Source organism: Tenrec ecaudatus, chromosome 10 (assembly GCF_050624435.1).
Source record: "Tenrec ecaudatus isolate mTenEca1 chromosome 10, mTenEca1.hap1, whole genome shotgun sequence".
Classification (NCBI taxonomy): domain Eukaryota; kingdom Metazoa; phylum Chordata; class Mammalia; order Afrosoricida; family Tenrecidae; genus Tenrec; species Tenrec ecaudatus.
The window spans coordinates 95611605-95632165 of record NC_134539.1 but is presented as its reverse complement, the minus strand read 5'-3'; the positions used below and the strand labels follow the sequence as shown (position 1 = coordinate 95632165).

At 42.6% G+C, this 20561-nt stretch overlaps 1 protein-coding gene across 1 annotated transcript in view; it reads left to right on the top strand.

Moving 5' to 3' along the window:
- The window catches only part of GRID1 (glutamate ionotropic receptor delta type subunit 1), a 900473-nt gene that overhangs the window by 617293 nt on the left and 262619 nt on the right, over window positions 1–20561 (top strand). The window contains exon 6 of the mRNA XM_075559162.1: window positions 5652–5822. Within this exon, the coding sequence (XP_075415277.1) occupies window positions 5652–5822 (171 nt within the window). The remainder of the gene's footprint in view (window positions 1–5651; window positions 5823–20561) is intronic.

Here is a 20561-nt window from a genome sequence, read left to right as displayed (position 1 = left end):
ACTGTTGTTGGCTCCCCATTTCCCCCATCCTCCCCTACCAGGTCCCTAGGTCATTACTAATCCAGTTACTGCCTCTATGGATTTACCTATCCTGGATTTTACAAACAGAAAACCAAACAAGAAAGAAACCAAAAAACCAATAGCGGTGATGAAACAAAACCTTAATCGAACAAACGCAGACAGTATTAAAAACGGAAACAACTTTTGAATGAGTCTAAAGAGCTATCAAATGAGAAGGTGTTACATTTGAACCTAACTACATCAGCCACAAGTGCCTTTACAGCGCCCTCTGTCTGTTAGCAAGGCTATTCCCGATCCTGCAGGATGGCTAGAGGGGACTCAACAGTGGCTGAGACTAAGCCGGGGCCCTGCAAATGCATTTGGAGCATCCGCTGTCGTCCATAGCCTTCTACACACCAAGGGTTCAGAATTTAAGCTCTGATGCCGTTCTCTCCTTTGGATTTGGACTTTCCTATTCACCATGTTTAGGTCACACAGGCTGGTGAGTAGCACCCCTTTTCGATGAGCAAGTTTGCTTTGCAGCAATTGTCATCGATTCCTTTTAAAGAGTCCATCTGAAGGAAAATGAAAATAAAATTCTTCATGTAATTCTTACTATATTCATAAGTAGGCCCATTTAATTTAATCCCCTAAGGAATTATTCAATTTTACATGGAAATATGTAAATATTATGATAAAATATAAATGCAGTGTTCTCATAAATGCCCTTTGTTATTTTGTTAGAAGATGACTGTAAAAACATACTCATTTCTCAAAACGGAAACATATTTTTCATGATAAATAAATATTAAATCTGTGACCTCTTAGTGTTCCTAAAAACTCATTTAGATATAGAGTGCTATTAAGTTCTGTGTCCCACAAAGCATACAATAGAAAACAATTCATTTGATACATAAAATAAAATTTTTCATGTTAACTACATATTAAAATATCCAGTATTTTGGACATTTGCTATTTTACTATTATATTAAGTTATTATCCATATGAGTGTTGTACATGTGCTAAATATTGCTAGATTATACCCATGTGTATGCACAAATAAAGTTAAAGATACAAATGCTATTGTATATAAAACTTTAGTATGTGTTTCTGTACAATAGTCAATTTATTCTTTTGTGCATTATCTGGAATAGAAGTTCCCATTTGTTGTGTACCAGGTTGTGCATAAAAGCATACTCTTGTGTTTGAATTATGGGAAAGAGCTGTGCTAGCCCTCTTGGCTGGAGATGCCTGATCAGTAGATGTAGATATAAGACAGTTTTCTCAAAATGAAACAGAGATATGATCTATTAATATAATCCACCCCTTCTCAGTAACTATTCTTATTGGATCCAGTGATGTATTAGATGCTTATGGCCAGTTTCAGACTCAACAGCCCACTCATCATCTCTTGTTGGTTAGAAAGAAATTGTATATTCCCGACAGACTTCCTAAATAAGGAGTTTCAAATACATGGGAGGGACTATAGGATACTAAGATATTTTTTGTTTAAAGAATCTTGGGTGTGGGCACCCTGTGGCCCAGACCTCTCAGCTCCTGAAGGGTTCCCGAAGGGCTGTCAGCACTGGGGCTGGACATGGTGTGGAGCTACTGCAATTGATCGGAGTTTCTAAGTTCCAAAAAAGCTCTATTAGCTCCCAATGGATCAGAGAGGTGGGAAGAGGTGAGCCTCTTTCTTGCCCCAAGGAGTCAGGAAGAGGCTTTGCATCAACGACTTCAGATTCTAATTTGAAATATCTCTTTATTGGACATTAAGGACTAGTTCAGAAGTAGGGGAATGGCGCAAGGGTGCATTGGCAGACTGTGTGCCCGTTATGATCTGGAGATCGTGGAAGGAAGGCTGGTCTGGGAGACAGCAGGGTTGGGGGAGACGCAGAGAGATTAGGAGTGTGATAGCCAATGGGTGGTCTTCCGACTGCAGCAACATGAAACCTCACTGCCTCTTGAGCCAGGTCTGACTTAGCAGTGATCAATTTACAATTTATCTACCTTTTATTATTTGCTGGTCCCAGTCCAACCAAATCATCTTCCATTTAACAAATTTTTGTCTGGAACACAAAGATGAATGACTTAAATACAAACCCAACATTTAATAGCACTTTAATTCAGTGGAGATCATTAAATTTAAGAAAATTGCTCATGATAAAACGACTCAGTGATTCATTTTTTGCTTTTTCAGACACAACCCAAGGTTTCACTGACACGTATCAGATTCCTAAAATAGTTCATGACATGCATTTATGATTTTCCCCTTAAAAATGCTATACCTGTGTTGAAATGACTTTGCCCCACATTACTAATTTCTAACTGCCACTTATAATAGCCATTTATAGCACCTCAGTATCTCAAAGCCAGTATGTGTCATCTATCTTGAGAATGATTTTAGACCTATTTTAAAACAGAGCTACAGTAAGAAATCTTGACTTGCAACCAAATAAGGATGTTTGTCACTTTTTCGGGACAGTTTGTGAACCGAGGCTTTGCTACACCAACCAACCCTCTCCTTCTTCAATCCCTTGGTTTATGTTTCCTTCAGTTCCTGCCCTGTTTTCAGTCGGGAACGTTTTCTCTCTTCTCTTGCTCTAGTTTTGTTTATGGACACACCCTCCCCATAGACTGAAGACAGAGGGGTTTGCAAGGACCTCTCTCCTGGTGGTTCCTTGGTGCTTAACCTCTTCCGTGGAGTTCACATGGCTCTTGCGGTTACAATAGTGAGTTGCCTTCCAGTCAGATCACACTTATCGTCTCTCCATGGAAACAGAACAAAATGTTTCTCTGTCTTCTGTTAACTTCAAGTTCATTGGAATGCTCTAGTCCATGGTTGCAGTCTCTGTGTGTTTTGAGTGTCCACCTGTTTACTGCCATCAAATTGATGTCAACTCATAATGACACTGTAAGCTTCCTTTGTTGTTGCTGTTGTGTGCATAGAGTCACTTCCTACTCATCGTAACCTTATGCACAACAGAACAAAACACTGCCAGGTTCTGTGCCAGCCTCACAATTGTTCTCAGGGTTGAGCCTGTTAATGCCAATCTATCTTGTTACAGGTCTTCCTCTTTTTCACTAGGCTACTTTCCCAAGAATGTTGTCCTTTTCCATGGACTGGTCTCTCCTGACATATCCAAAATACATGAGGGGAAGGCTCGCCATCCTTGTCTCTAAGGATCATTCTGGCTATTCTTCTTCCAAGGGGGATTGGTTAGTTCTTCTGGCAGTTCTTGATGTTTTCAACATTTTTGCCAGCCCTACAATTTAAATGCATTGATTTTTATTCAGTCTTTCTTTTCAATGTCCAACTTTCACTGACACATGAAGTGATTGAAAATATCATGGCTTGGATCAGGCACACCTTAGTCCTCAAAGTAACATTTTTGCTTTTCAACATCCTAAAGAGGTCTTGTGCAGCAGATTTGCCCACTGCAATATGTCATTTGATCTCTTAACTGGTACTTGCATGAACATTGATTGTGGATTCAAGCAAGAGAAAATCCTTGAAAACATCAATCTTTTTTTCTGTTGATTATGATGTTACCGATTGGTCCAGTGGTGAGGATTTGGTTTTCTGTACATTAAAGTTTTCTGTAGGCATCTGCTAGTCTTATCTGTGATCATTTATTTCTCCTTTCTGCCCCTCACAAGCATATAACATGAGGGGCAGCAGGGTCTGTCAGCCTACGGGTTCCAAAGTACTTGCCAACTGTACTTAGAATTACCACTAGCCCCTCCCTCATCCTTTACACCTGCACTTTGCTCCAGGGCTTCCATGTCCCCACCCCTCCTCATATGCTATCACTTTTCCTACCAACTTCAGCCTTTGGGCTCAGAGAATCCCTTCATTGAGGACTCCTCTGGAGAGAGCTCCTGATAGCGCACCTCTTTTGTCATTTCTATGTCCCAGAACTCTCTTTGAATTGGGATGGTAAGAAACTCACTGCCATAGAGTTGCTGTGGACTCATAGCTGCCCTATAGGATAGGGTAGAACAGCCCCTGTGAGTTGCAGAGACTAACGGTTTGTGGGGGTAGAAAGCCCTGTCTTTCTCCCGAGGAGTCACTTGTTGTTATGAACCACAGTCCTGAGAATTACTCCCCAGTGTGTCACCGCTACGGCCCCGAGGATGATACAAGGATATAATAATATAAGTATAATCGATTTCTAAGGTTGATTGTGGGCGCATCGTCTAACATCTGAAACAAAATCTAGCTTGATTTGCCCTTTGGATTTCTGCATGGCAATATTTATTGCATTCCACCCTAACAGTGAGCCTCCTGGAGATGGGATTAGGCCCCAGCACTTAGTGTAATACAAAAGTTTGGTCAATGTTGTGGGATGGTTGCATGAGTGAATGGACTTTCAAGATTTGCTTATAAGCATTTTAAAAGAAATGAATAAAATAAATGATTAAGGAATTAGCGGAAATTCATTGCATTTTGATGACTATGCTGGAGAAAACCCAGATTTCTGACTTCTAACAGGAATCTTTAACCTTTTCTTACAGGTAATAATGGGCTATACCCAACTGCTAACCACAGAGTCAATGGTTCAAATCTACCAGTCACAGGCTGTTTGCTCCTATAAAGATTTAAAGTCTCAGTGTGAGGGGGGTCAGAATGGAGACCTAAAGCCCATCTGTAGAAATTGGACATCCCCTCACAGAAGGGTCACAAGGAAGGGACAATTCAGCCAGGGTGCAGTCCAGCACCGACAAGACACACGACATTCCTCTAGTTCTTTAATGCTTCCTCACCCCCACTATCATGACCCCAGTTCTCCCTTACAAATCTGGCTAGACCAGAGCACATACACTGGTATAGATAAGAGCTCTCAACAGACAGAATCCAGGACAGATAAAGCCCTCCGGACCAATAATGAGAGTAGCAATACCATGAGGATAGGAGGAATGTCGGGGAAGCAGGGGGAGAAAGGAGGGACCCCATCACAGTGCAACACCCTACCCCCCAGGGGGATGGACAACAGAAACGTGGGCAAAGGGAGACAGTGGATGTTGTAAAATATGAAATTAATTTATAAATTATCAAATGTTCATGGTAGTGAGAGGCTGGGGTAAGGAAGGAGGGAAAGAGGAGCTGATACCAAGGGCTCAAGTAAATATCTTGAAAATGATGATGGCAACATATGTACAAATGTGCTTCAGACAATTGATGTATGGAATGTTATGAGAGCGGTCAGAGCCCCCAATGAAATGATTTGTTAAAATAAACATAAATAAGAGATATCTTCATAATAACCAGGAAAAAAAAGATTTAAAGTCTCAGAAACCCACAGTGGCAATTCTACCCTTATCTTATGAGTAGGATTAAAATTGATGGTGGTGAGTTTGGTTTTGGTTGATGCCTAGCATAACATTTGATACCACTGATTCTGAAAAACTTGTTCCAATGGAAATCAATGTGGCTTAGTCTCAAGCATCGTTTTTCTTGCCTGTATTTATCTCACTGTTAGTTAAGTATTATTTGTAAGTAATCACCTAATTTATTGTGTGACCAAAGCTCAATCTTTAACCTTATTGGCATTAGGTGTTTCAGGCTCTTGACTTCTAAGTTTCTTCATAGCCTCTGGCAGAGGTAGTTCAGTGAGTTATGGTAATCTTGGATCTGGTTATCTCCCCAGGAAATCAGTGACCCGGAGATCCTGGATTTGGTCCACAGTGCCCTCGGCAGAATGACTGTAGTTCGGCAAGTCTTCCCATCTGCCAAGGACAACCAGAAATGCATGCGAAACAACCACCGCATTTCCTCTCTGCTCTGTGACCCTCAGGAAGGCTACCTACAGATGCTGCAGGTCAGTGTGCGAACCTGGTCCCCCACATGGCTTTCACGCTGTTGGCCACAGGTGACAGGTGACATGCCCGTTACTTGGCTCCTGCTGAACATTGTTGCCACCAACTTTAATGACATGAATTCTACCATTTGTGGAAACTGGAAGTCGCTGACTAGTCGGTGAGTTTGAGTAGCATTAATAGGCATTATCCTTGGCATTATCAGATAGGTTATATCAGCGCACCAGGTGCCGCTTGTATTTAAGAGTTCTGTGGCTGGGGGGTTAAAGATAGTCCCCTCTCTTTGCTTCGGTAGTAATTGCTTGGTGAAGAAAGGGTTCATCTGGCAAGGCAGGAGTGAAGCATTCCTGTGAAAAGTCGCTGTTTTTTTTTTTAAACTCTCTTTGGGTTCTTCTCTGTAGGAAGTCATTAATAGAAAAGGCTATTGAGAAATAAGTAGGGGCGCATTGCAGCTCATGTGCTCAATGGTGGATCAGCTGGGCACCACTAGACGCACAGGTAAGGTAGAAGGGTTAGCGAAAACTCCCACCAGGGTCATTCCTTGCAAGGTGAGAGGATGCAGCTGTTTACAGTGCCTTCCTTCTACTGATCCTCCATCTATGTAATTAGGCACTGGAATCAGATGTAAAGTGATGTCCCTTTTGTGAGATGTGCATTTCTTTTCGGACACTTGGGAGCAAGTATCGAGCATGGCAGAGACTTTAACGGTTCCCATTCAATTAGTTCCAGGTCACGGTGTCATCACACGTGTGCCAGCAGAGCTGTAATCTACACGGATTTCAAAAGCTGATTGTTCAGAAGGAGTGCCCCAGAGTTTCCTTCAAAGGCGCCTCTGGGTTGACTTGAAACGCCAATCTTGTTTTAATTGTCCACACCCTTATGAAAGGGACTAACTGGTATCTTCACAGTCACTTCCCCATTAGCAGTTTTGTGCACAGAACACTTCCATTTTATGCCTCGTGGAAGCACCATAAAGCCAAAATAAATCAGATTCACTGCTATTGAGTCCATTCCAATGCATAGTGACCCAATAGCAGGGGTCCTCAAACTTTTTAAACAAGGGGCCAGTTCACTGTCCCTGAGACCCGTTGAAGGACCAGACTATAGTTTTAAAAAAAACTATGAACAAATTCCTATGCATATTGCTCATATCTTATTTTAAAGTAAAAAAAGAAACGGGGCATAAACACCCAGCAGGCGGGTAAATGTCCTTGGCGGGCCGCATGCCCCGTGGGCCATAGTTTGGGGACGCCTGCCCAATAGGACTGAATAGACTTGCCCCCGCAGATTTCAGAAACTGTAAATCTTCACGGGAGTAGAAAACCTCTTATTTCTTCGGTGGAGTGGCTGGTGGTTTTGAACTGCTGTTTTTCATTTAGCAGGCCAATGCATAAAACATGATACAACTGAAAAGACCCCATGCAACAAAGTAACAATGCCCCTTTGTGTTTCTGAGACTTTATATCTTTTTAAAAATTTTTATAAATCATTTTATTGGGGGCTCTGACTGCTCTCATAACAATCCATACATCCATTGTGTCAAGCACATTTGTACATATGTTTCCATCATCATTTTCAAATCATTTTCTTTCTACTTGAGCCCTTGTTATCAGCTCTTCTCCCCCCCCTCCCACCCTCTCACTACCATGAACCCTTGATAATTTATAATTTATGGTTATTTTAGTGTCTTATGTCTTACACTGTCCACTGTCTCCTGTTACCCATGTTTCTGCTGATCATCTCCACTGGAGACACAGTTATACATCTATTATTATGGTCGGTTTCCACTTTCTTCCCCTTCTCCCCCCACCTCCCTACCCTCATGGTATCACTACTCCCTTACTGTTCCTGAGGGGTTTATCTGTCCTGGATTCCGTGTGTCAAGAGTTCTTATCTATACCAGTGTACATGCTCCGGTTTAGCTAGATTTTCAAGGTAGAAATCGGGGGTAATTGGGGGTGAGGAAGCATTAAGATACTAGAGTTATCGCCACTCTCACCACTGGTTCTGAAGGGATCATCTGTCCTGGATGCCCTGTATTTCCAGTTCCTATCTGTACCAGTGTATATCCTCTGGTCTAGCCATATTTTTAAGGTAGAATTGGGATCATGATAGGGGGGACAGGAAGCATTTAAGAATTAGAGGAAAGTTGTATGTTTCATTGTTGCTATATTACACCCTGACTGACTCATCTCCTCCCCAGGACTTTTCAGTAAGGGTATGTCCCATTACCTACAGATGGGATTTGGGTCCCCAATCTGCACTCACCCTCATTTACAATGATATGATTTTTTTATTCTTTGATGCCTGATACCCGATCACTTCGACACCTGTGGTGATACTGAAGGGTGGAGGGAAGGTGGGGTAGGAAGGGGTAACTGATTATAAGGATCTCCATATAACCTCTTCCCTGGGGGACAGACAACAGAAAAGTGGGTGAAGGGAGACATCGGACAATGTAAGCCATGACAAAATAGTAATAATTGAAAAATTATCAAGGGTTCATGAGGGAGTGGGCAGCGGGGAGGGAGGGGAAAAATAAGCAGCTGATAGCAAGGGCTTAAGTGGAAAGCAAATGTTTTGAGAATGATGAGGGGCAATGGATGTACAAATGTGCTTGACACAATATACGTATGTATGGATTGTGATAAGAATTGTATGAGCCCCAATAAAAATGATTTTTAAAAAAGAAGAAACTAGAGCGATGTTGTGTGTGTCGTTGGTGCTCTACTGCATCCTGGCTGACTCCTCCTTTCCTTATGACCCTCCTGTGAAGCAATGTCCAGTTGTCCACAGATGGGCTTTGGGTCTCCACTCTGACCCTCCCACCCCCGTTCACATCAATATGATTGTTTGTTTTTGGTCTTCTGGTGCCTGATACTTGATCTCATCTATACCTCTTAATCACACAAGCTGATGTGTTTCTTCCATGTGAGCTTTGTTGCTTCCCTGCGATGTGGCTGCTTGTTTAATTTTAAGCCTTTGAGACCCCAGGTGCTATATCTTTTAATAGCCAGTTACCATCAGCTTTCTTCACCACATTTGCTTATGCACTGATTTTTCTTTAGCCATCATATCAGGAAGGTGAGCATCACAGAATGCCAGGTTATTAGAACAAAGTGTTCTTGTGTTGAAGGAGGACTTGAGTAGAGGCTCAATGTCTGTCTGCTACTTTGATACTTAAATATAAATATATGTACATAGACCTATCATTATATATGAATATATTTACATAAATGCATGCATATATTTATACCTCTATAACTGTTTTTTGCCTCCTAATTCTTTCCTCTATTTCCTTTTACTTTCCTCCTGTCGCACTATCATGTTTGACGTTCATTCGGCTCTCACTAAATCCTCTTGGCTACATTGCAGTTGATCAACCCCCAGTAGGCATTCTAAGTACTTCTCACCATCGCTTTTAGATCTCTCGATGTTCCTTTGTCCCTGGGTTTGTTGGCTCCTCCTCCCTTTTCCCCACCCATGTCCCCCCGGAACGGTCGGTCTTGTTTTCTCCTCGGGATTGTAAACAATTCTGCTTATCTTATATAGACAGACATGAAAAAAAAAAGGCTATAAATAGTTCATGGTCTGTCTGCTGACCCTTAAGAATGTTTTCTGATTGGTTCTGATGAGGTGCCAAGCCCTGCCCCCTGAGTCTGGAGTCTCTTTTTGGTATTCCTTGAGGACTTTGTTGCTTTGCTCCGAGTGCCGCTCGTTTGCATTATCTTCATGTTTCACCCTAGTAGGGAGGTCAGACAGGTCACAATTCCTGAACTGTGTCGCCAGTGCTGTCTCTTGTCGTGTTGTGGGTCAGGGGACATTATGTCTCATGGTGGGGCCCACCCTACTGACCTCTCTGTGCATTGGCTGCTCCGAGCAAGACAGGCATATCGTCTTTAAGGTTTGGTGGCCAGGATACAGTCCATTCTCTCTCTCTCTCTCTCTCTCTCTCTCTCTCTCTCTCTCTCTCTCTCTCTCTCTCTCTCTCTCTCTCTCTCTCCCTCCCTCCCTCCCTCTCTCTCTCTCAACCTCTCGGTTTATTTCTGTGTGGTCTGGACAGACCTGCCACTCTTCCTGGGCTAAATCTTCAGTTCTGTTTTCTGTTGTGCATTCTTCTGGGGAGAGGGTCAATGTAGCTGGGATTGGGGCTGATCCCACAGTGCTCCCTATAAGTTGGCTGCTCAGTGCTGGTATGTTGCCCTCAAGAATTGGTGCACTGGGATGAGGTCTGGTTCCTCTCTCCCTTTCCTGTGGATATATAAACAATACCTGCCTGTGGGTGGGGTTAAAGCCCTGCTCCCCCATTACCCTTGTCTTTTTTTGTAGTTTCCCTGCTGTGTGAGTCTAGGTACTTTAGAGAAACAAATCCACAGAAACTCATGTATAAGAGATTTTTATATAAAGGTTAAGTGCACATCAAGAACATTCCAACCCAGTGCTGCCCAAGCCCACAAGTCCAACATTAACCCATTCACCCATATGTCCAAACACCAATCCACAAAGTCCTCCTCCATCTCACAAAACAGAGGCAATAATGCCGACTGCAAGAGGAAAGCCAAGTCAGTGAATGTGTAAGCATCTCGGCACTGGCAGGTGCCTCTACACAGGTGCTCCAGCACACAGGGCTGCATGGGGGTAGGTCCATGTGGCTTCTCCTCAGGGATGTCCTGCAGGAAGTGAGCCTTGTTGGCTGAAGCAGGGAACTGGCTAAGGCAGTTGCACCATGGTCTGACCATCACAAAGCAAGAGACTCAAGAACTTTAAAGGCAAGGCTCACTGAGCCATTCATCCCTCTGCCCTTCAATTAACCCCACGTGTGTTTATCGGCCAGGTTGGCACAGTAAGCTAACTAACTCACCTGCCTTTTTGGTTGGCTACCATATTCATCCTTGGTTGGGTCTGACCCCTGCCAGCGTATCTGGATCTTGACCCAGGAATTTATACATTTAGTAACTTTTCCCCTATGCCTGTTGTGCATTTGAAGCTTATCTTGGTGGGGTCCTATTGTACTTGTCCTTTTGTGCTTGGCTAACTTCACTAAGGATAATTTCTTCCAACTCTTCCCATAAAATGATGTGCTTTATGCATTCATCATGGCTTCTGAGGGGTGTATATCCATTATATGTATATATCAGAATTTTAAATCCATTCATCCGTTGATGGAAATTTAAGCTATTTACAACACTTTGTGATTGTGAACTGCTATTTACAACACTTTGTGATTGTGAACTGTGCTGCAATGAACATTGGCGTGTAGGAGAGCTGATGTCTGGCCATGCTCTGATTCTTACTTCTTCTGGGTATATGCCCAGTAAGGGGATTGCTGGGTCATTTGGTAGCTCGATATACATTTGTTTTAGGTACAGCCAAATTGATTTCCATAATGGCTGCCCATACCTACAGGACCACCAGTAGTGGATGAGAGTTTCTATTCATCACACACCTTCTAACACTTGTTTGTTTATTTTTTTTGAATTGGGTTATCTTTGAGGGTGTTAGGTGGTATCTCATAGTTGTTTTAATTTACGTTTCCCTATGGCTAATGATTGGGAACATTTTCTCATATGTTTATTGGCCATTCAGATATCTGCCCTTATGGAACTTCTGTTCAGGTCCTTTGCCCACCTCCTCAATGGACTATTAGTTTGTTTTTCTTATAGTAGGCTAGCAGAGTATTGTAGATTTTAAGAATAAGGCCTTTGGCTGATGGGTCATTTTAAAGATGTTTACTCAGTCTGTGGCCATTTTTATTATTCTCTTGGTAAGTCTTTTGACGTACACAGTTGTTTCATTTTCAGTATATCCCACTTGTCAGTTTGTGCTTCCTCTGTGTTGTGACCTTCCTTATTTCTGATAGCTTATGTATTCCCTTGGCCAAAGTTCTTAAGTTTGTCCCAAATCCATCATTGATGGTACTAGTAGTTTAGGGTTTTACCTGGAAGTCTGTTATCCACCGTGAATTTATCCTTGTACATGGAGTAAGGTAAGGGTCTTGCTTCATGTATCTTCAGGTAGATAACCATTTTTGTCCCAGCACCATTTTGAAGAGGGCATCCACTTCCCATTTGATATTTTGGGGGCCTTTATTGAAGATCAGTTGTCTGTATGTTGACAATTTATTTCTGGGTTTTTAGTTATTTTCTATTTGTGTGAGTATCTGACATACCAGTACTATGCTGTTTGGACCATTGTGTTTTATAATAGGTGCTAAAGTCAGGTAAAGCAAGCCCTCTGATTTTGTCTTCTTGAGGAGTTATCTGCAAATTCTGGGCTTCTTCCCTCTCCATATGAAGTTGGTAATCAGTTATACCAATTCTTCCTTTGAAGAAGGATTTTGGTATTTGTAGTGGGATAGCATTAAACTTCTATCGTGCCTTGGGTAGAACTGACATCCTTACTATATAAAGTTTTCTGATCCAGGAACATTGAATTTTCTTCCATTTGTGGAAATCATTTTTGTTTTTTTATAGTAGTGTTCTGTAGTTTTCCTCATACAAATCTTTTGGATTTGTTGTTGTTGTTGTTGTTAGATATATCCCTTAGCTTAGCTATTGTGACAGGTGCTAGCTTTTTGTTCTCTTCTTCCATGGTTTCATCTGATGTATGTAATAATCTAATAGACTATGGTTTGTTGATCTTGTATCCTGCCACTCTGCCATATTCCTCTATCGTTTGTAGCACTCCTCTTGTGGAGCTCTTGGGGTTTTCCATATATAAAATCATATCATGATAGTTCACCTCTTCTTCCCCCAGAAAAATACCTTTGGTTTCTTTCCTTTGCCTCATGTTGTTAGCTATGACCTCCATTACAATGTTAAACAAGAGTCGGACAAGGGACAACCTTGTCTGGTCCCGTTTTTCAGTGGGATTGTTTTTGTCTTTTCTCCATTGACGACCACGTTGACTAGCTTTTTCCTATATAGCTTGTATTATATTGAGGAATTTTCCTTCCATTCCCATTTTCTCGAGTGTCTTAAACAGGAATGGGTGTTGGATGTTGTTGAGTGCTCTTTCTGCGTGCATCATTGTTAATATGCAGTTCTTATTATTTTTCTTGTCAATGTGGCAGAAAATGGTGATGGGCTTTGGCATGTTGAACCATCCCTGAACCCCTGGAATGAATCCCACTTGGTCGTGGTGAATTATTTGTTTTATCTACTTTTGTATTCTATTGGCCAGTAGTTTGTTAAGGATTTTTGCATCAATGTTCATTAGCGATATCTGTCTGTAGTTCTCAATTCTTGTGGGATCCTTCCTGCTTCATAGAGAGTTCAGGATTTGCCATCGTTTTCTATACTCTAGACAAGTGTGTGTAGGATTGTGTCAGCTCTTTCTGAATGCTTGATAGTGTTCTGTGAAGCCCTCTTGATAAACATGTCTATTTCTTCTCTTGGGCCTGTTGAGGTTCTTGATGTCCATCAGGGATAATCTGTGGAGGGATAGCTTTTCCAAGTATTTGTCCATGTGTTCCATGTTTTTGTTAATTCGTTGGCACACAGGCCTTTGTAGTACTGTGTGATTAACCTTTTAATTTCATAAGGGTCCATTGTAATGTCCCCGCTTCATCCCTCAACCTGGCTACTCATATCCGTTTCTTCCTTTCTTCGGTCAAGTTTGCCAGGTCTGTTGATTTTCTTAATCCTTTCACAGAACTAGCTTTTTGCTGCATTGATTTTTTGCATTATTTTCTTTTTTTCCCACTGATTTATCTCAGTCCTGATTTTTATTATTTCTTTTCTTTTGCTGTTAGTAGGATTGTCCTGTTAACTCCACTCTAATTGCTGGAGGTTTTGTGCCAGTGTATCGATCATAAATCTTTCTTCTTTTTCTTTAAAAAAATAATTTTAATAGGTGCTCATACCAGTCTTATCACAATTCATACATGCATCAATTGTATAAAGCACATTTGTGCATCATTACCCACATCATTCTCAAAACATTTGCTCTCCACTTAGGCCCCTGGCATCAGCTCATGTTTTCCTCCCTCCCCCCTCCCCCTCCATCATGAACTCTTGATAATTTGTAAATTAATATTTTGTCATATCTTGCACTGTCCAACATCTCATCTCCCTTCACCAACTTTTAGTGTTGTGTGTTTTCCTACCTCCCTTCTTATCAGTGCACTGTGCATGTGTGTGTGTGGTTCGTTCTTGCCTTCTTTTCACTGTTGAGCCAATGTTTTCTTGGGGCCTGTTTTTGATGTGTTGACCTCTGGATGGAGTTGCTCTATGTAGTGGTCTCTTATTTGTGTTCAGTGGGTGTTGTTCCTCTGACTGCACTGGATCGGCAAGGATTTTTCACAGTTGTGTTTCTTTTAACGTATTGAGTTTTTCTTTGTCTGGAAGACTCTTATTTCTTTGTCTATCTTAATAGATAATTTGGCTGGGTAAAAGATTCTTGCGTTTGCATTGTTTTCTTTCAACTTTTGGATGATGTCACTCCAATCTTTCCTCTTTTTTGTGGTGTCTGCTGATAGTTCTGGGAAAATATTTATTTTGCTACTTTTAAAGGCGACTGCCTTTTTCTCCTAGCTACTCTTAGGATTTTCTCTTTTTCCTCAAAGTTGGATAGTTTAACCATTGTATTTCTTGGTGAATTCTTCCTAGGATTCAGTCTAGCTCGTGTCCTCTCTCTTTCCTGATTCCCATTCATTATGTTGGGGAAGTTTTCCTCTAGGAATTCCTTCACTATTTTTGCTGTTGACCTCTTCATTGTGTCTGTTTTGGTAATCCAATTATTCTAATATTGTTCCTCTTCTTAGCATCAGACATTATTCTCAGGTTTTCTTCAGCATCTTCAATTATCTTGTTTGACTCTGTTTTTCATTTGTTGAAGTCTGTGTGGTTATCCTTGAGGTCAGTGGTGTGATTCTCTACTTCTATTCAGTTGATGAATTCTGTTAGCATATTATTTTGCTACCTTGTCCCTTAACTCTTGTATGTCCCTTTGCTGCACGACCTCCTCTATTGTTTCATCCTTTTACTATATTGCTTTACTCATTTCCTGTGTGACCCCAAGCAACATTCTGAAGTTTTCTTGATAGGTATTTCACCTTCTGCTTTGTCTACGCACGTTGCTAGGTTCAAGACCTACACCGAAGTTGTGGTTTTTCTTGTCCTGTTTTTTTCGTTGAGGTTGTTGTGGCAAATTGCTGTCTGCGTGTCATTTTGGAGGAGCTAGGTGCCAATTTCCAGGGAGACAAGGAGCCCTGGGATCTCTCTTTGGGAAGGTGGTAGGCATGTTTCTGTGAGCTGCTTGTAGCCAACTGCATGGGGTGGGGTGGGGAGGCGTTGGGCTGCCACTTTATCCCACTGGGGTTTCCATCTCAACCTACTCTACTGGGATTCTGTTGTTGTTGAGGGGTGGGGACTTTGAATGGCCTTCTCAGGGGGTGTTGGTCAGAAGTTTGTGGGCTGCAAGGGTGGTGCTGTGTTGGCCAATCAGGTAGTTTGGTGGAGAGCATTGGAGGGAGGCCTTGAAGCCTGAACTAAAGCCAGCAGCAGTTGGCAGACCGGGCTGCTGGTATAGGCAGGGCTGTTGGTGTAGCAACTGGTCCCTGGTCTGCACAGTGGCTGAGCTGTGAGGCCTGAGGCAGCTTGCCATGGAAGCTGTGGGGCTGGGGAAGTTGCATGGAGGAGCTGTTGGGTCCAGGGCTGTCCAGAAGGGGATGTCATGGACCTGGAGCAAGTCTGCAGAAGAGTCATGGATTCAGGTGCAGCCTAGGCCTACAGGTACAGGTTGCAATTGTGATAGGGTTACAGTGTCTGCATGGAAAGCAGGGGAGCTGCAGAAAAAGCACTGGCTGGTGGGTGAAAATTCTTGTGGATCCAGTGGTGATGGGGGTATCACAGGACTCTGGCAGCTCCCATTGTGGCTCTTCAACAGGAAGCTGAAGGCAGGGGGGAGGGGAGTTCCCAGAGCCCTCCTTACGAGAAGGCCACACCCATAAGGAGGTACCATCAGGCTGTGACCTGACTGGCAGAGAAGACTCCACCCTTACATTCCATTTGTCAAGTTGACATGGAATTATGTAACTACCCCAGAGGTAAAAAAAAACAAACCTCTCTCTTTAAGATTTGATATTTTGGGTACTGCTAGCCTATTCTTAATTTTACTTCTAGAGTTTGAAAGAAGAGGCAAGAACCTATAAATCTCCCTCATGGAACCTCTGTAATTTTTCACTCTACCTTACTAACAGGTGGGGAGGGGAGTTAATCAAGGTGGTTTCAGGGAATATGTGTTCATCTATGGAATATCTCCCCAGGTTGCCTCCTTGAAGGGCTCCATCTTTCTTCAAACATATGCCATCTTTGTTCCTGATCCGCACCCCTCCAAACCTCTTTCTAAATTCTTGCATAATCAAACTACATTAATTGTACTTGAAGGGCCAAGGGCTTCTACTTTCCACTGCATTGCATGTGGGGGGAGCAACATGGGCTTAGGGGTGTACACTGTTGTGATGGTGCATGCATATGACTTTCTCAAGACCTGTGATGGCTTCTTTTGTCATGGACTAAAACGTGCAGGTTGGTTGCATACCCAGCACATTGGACCTTGGTTCTACTCTGACGCACATGCAGTCGCCATGAATTGGAGTTGGCAGCAATTGCTTTTCAATTTATAGTGAAAGTTACATAAGACAGCACATAGAAAGCATTTAGAACTGGGCCTGGGCTATTAACATTGTTGTCATTACTGATTAGAGGCCCAGGTGTGTTCAAGGTTCCCATAGACTCATTCTTGCTTTATTTCTTATATGATTTAGCATCCCTAACTTCCTCGTGTGCAGACATGAGCGTGTTCACAGCATGCTCAGCCCTTTATCACAAATGTCCTTCTCTGCTTATTGTCTGCCTTCCTCACTCAGGCACTCAATTATAGCTGCCTTGCATGGGAGATGAGCAGGCACAGTTTTAAGACCCTACTTAGCTCTTCATATCAGACTATGCTCTGAGGCCCTCAATAAGCATATAGGTCTTCACATTTTAAGCTTTCTCTATAAATTCTTTCATATAAGCAAATATAACACATTACCAAATGAAACTCTCTATATTTTTGTTGTATCTACTTCCTTGTATAGTGGTATCATCAGAGAGAGAGAAATGTGGATTGATCTACTTGTCCTGTCCAGCAACCACTTGAGCAGGTTGTAGATTCATCTTATTTACTCGCTACTCTCTTCAGGTTTCCTTGGTAACTATTACCACTTATTTCCTAATGACAGTATAGAAGGCAAACTAATTTCTACTAGCCTCTAGCGGTGAGATTTATTGAGAAGACTAATATGTTTAGAACAACCTATTCAAGAACAAAAAACATTTATGTCATGGTTTATTAACTTTGTCTCGATGAAATGAATGAAAGTCCTTTTGAAAATGAAGCTCTTGAGCCCATCTTTCGTTCTTCCTCCAGACGCTGCACTCAGGATGACATCCTGACTTAGAAGTTTCAGTGTTTACGATCCATAACAGGAGGTTTTTACAAGATCATCCATCTCTTGGCTTCTCCACTGAGCTGGCCTCAGAAACTCTATCTTATTCTATCAGGCCTATGGTCAGGGCTTTCTGTGTTCCAAGCCAACTGAGCACTGTAACAGCAAATCAATTTGGCTCCTATTTAGTACAGAGACAATCCCTGGGAAGAAAAATACCTACATAAGTGGCTTCTAGTGACTGGAGAAGTCATCACATTTGCCAGTGTGCAATGCTGTTGTTTGCTTTCCCCCACAAAACATTGTCTCATTTTCAGTGTTTTCTTGACAAGTTATTTAGGGCTTGCCTGACTCAGCCAATAATACAAGTGATAGCCAGTCCCTAAGAGCCTGAGATTTTGCAAAGACTCTGTTTTGCAGAGGGCTTGCTGGAGACCTCAGGACTACAATAGAAATGATAGTTTCATTATCACATCACCATCTAACTTGTATTTAAATATATTTCTGAGGGGTGACGGGTGATTGTATAAGCCATGTTGTCTGGTCCGTGTGGAGTCTGATTTTTGAATTAAACTATGAGGCTTAATATGGTGTTATAAAAGGCAGTTGGAATTTCTCATCTTAGTGCATTATAAAATTGTTGACTGTCTTGAGGAGATCAGTCTGCCCTCACTACTCTAATAAAGCATTTCTAGCTCTCCCCCCCCCTCACGCCTCCCACCAGTTTCCCACTTCTGTACTCCTTAGACTTACTGCTGAGGATCAGTAACTGAAAGAGAGTCCATGGAAGGCAGACAGCTCCGTACACTGCAGTGACTCTTTCCTACAAGCACTCTCTTTCCTGGGTGCCTCAGTGGTCCAGTCAGCTGAAATCTAGAGATGATTAGAATTTTCTGCTGTTTTGAGGGTTCAGTATGTTTCAAAGGACTTATATTTTCATTAAGAGTTCTAGGGTCATGCAAATGGCTAATGCTGTTCTCAGCTGCTAAACAAAAGTTTGGGGGTTCGAATCCACCCGACAAAACCTAAGGGAAAAAGAATCCATATGATCTTCTTCAGAAAAATCAGTCACTGAAAATGCTTTGGAGCACAATTCTACCCTGACACACAAGGGTCGCTCTGAGTCTGAATGAACTTGACAAAATCTGGTTTACTGGAGATTATATATATAAACATCTGGTCCTAATTCGGCTGCTGGAGAATCAGTAGTGAATACATCATACCATAGACTTTCCACTCGGTTGCCTCTCCTCTACCTGTTGTTGTTCGTGTGCCAACAACTTGGTTCCTCCCCATAGTGTGCCTGTGTGTAATGAAACCGCACCCTGTCCTGTGCCATCCACACAATTGTTCTTATGTTTGAACCCAGCATCACGGTCACCGTGTCTATCCATTTGGTCAATGGCCTATCTCTTTTTCACCGTCTCTCTACCAAGCATGGTGTCTTTCTCCAGGGACTCCCGTCTGACGACAGCATATCCAAAGTATGTGAGAGGAAGTCTCGCCATCCTTATTGTACTTCCTCCGAGACAAATGTGTCTGTTCTTTCGGCAGTCCCTATTACTTCCAATGTTCTTCACCAGCACCACAATTCCAATGCGCCGATTCTTCTTCGGTCTTCCTTATTCAGTGTCCAATTTTCACATGCATGTGAGGCGATTGAAAACACCATGGCTTAGGCCAGGGACACCTTAGTTCTCAAAGTAATATGCCCCACCTTAGAGTAACCCATATAAGAACATCAGAACCTTTCCTAACTCAGCAATGACATCACATCCCCAATCATGCAAAGCGTTATAACATCAGTGATGATTTAAACATGGTGAGTGTTGGGGCAGTGGATGGGCCTTATACTGTAGCTACCCAGACAGCCTCTAAATGTCTTGTTTCTAGAACATTTATCACCCCCCCCCCAACACACACACCTTCTGCAGACAGATGCACGCTGTTGCCCCAGTCTCCTATCTCTCTGCGCTCCGAATCAAAGGAAACTCTTCATTTTCTCATAAAGATCAATTGAGCAAGCTTCCTGGTAACCTTTGCTCCTGCTGACACAAGGTGTTTTCCTAAATAAAATAAAGTGACTGTTGTCACAGGGATTGTAGGACTAACTCTTAAAAAATAAGATCAATTTTGTCTGTGCTGGCTCTCAGTCAGCTTTTGTGTTGACTGGTCTTTAATGATCCATCCCCCAGGGGCATCTCACTTCATTTCTCAAGGACTGTAGCTCACAACCAAGAGCTGAAGACTCTGTTTTCTGCTTTCCCATTTCTTTCTGAACCCCTCAACTTGATAGGGGCTTAGCATCCTCCCACTTTATGGACACAGGGGCCACTGTCTTTGAAATGGTGCGACTCCATCTAGCGGTTTTCTGCATCGAATTCCTGTATCTTTCCCCCTTGCAGTCCATACAGAAGCGTCCTCTTTGCAAATGCTTTGCCATCTCTACCTTAGTGTTTCCTTCAACGAACAGATTGAAAGCTATTCATGCCACACAGTCATTCTGCAATTTCACAAATGATCAGGAAACACTTAGGGTGTGCCTTCTGCCATGTTACACGTTTTGCAAATGTTCCCTCCCTCCTCTCAATCCTCCAATATATTTGGGAATTTTAATCTCTATTTTGTAGCATGCTCAAAGTAGGAAAAGAGCTCGTGTAAAGGAGGCCGGGCCTGAAAGGGTTCTTTCAGAGTTCTGTGTATCTGAGGCAAAAAGTGAGAGACAAGAAATGGTGCAAGTGACTGCAGGGAGGAAGGCAGCTGCTAGGCCCCTGCTGGGGGCTAAGCAATGCTAACTGTGGAGAATTTGACTTGCAGGTCTGCACCCACTAGGGTGCTGCTGTGTTCAGCAGGTGGTGTAGAAGAGACGGCCTTATACCGGGAAGCGAGGTGACCAATGGAGTGGGAGTGACTTACTGCAGCCACATGTGTCAGTGGGAATCCATTTAGACAAGACATCAAGCGATTCCTTAGGTTGAGAACTTGGGTCTGAACAGTGTACGAGGACCTGGTGATCCAAAAAAGCACCTATGTCATCCCCCTTCCTAAGGGTGCCTCTGAAGGCTCAAATCTTGAGGCTGCACAAGCCCAGCCACGCAAAGGTCAGGACAGTTACAGAGTAGGCATGGCCCACCTTCTTCCTAGAGGCTGGGTAGGAGTACAGTAGAGAATCCTGTTCTGGCATTACTGTATTGGTACTTTTATAGAGCACCCTAGGGAGAGATGTGGCCGTGCCCTCAAAGGACAGCCTGGCAGCACCTCATGGCAGATACTCCTGAAAGACCAACTCAAGCCCAGGTTTTGACAG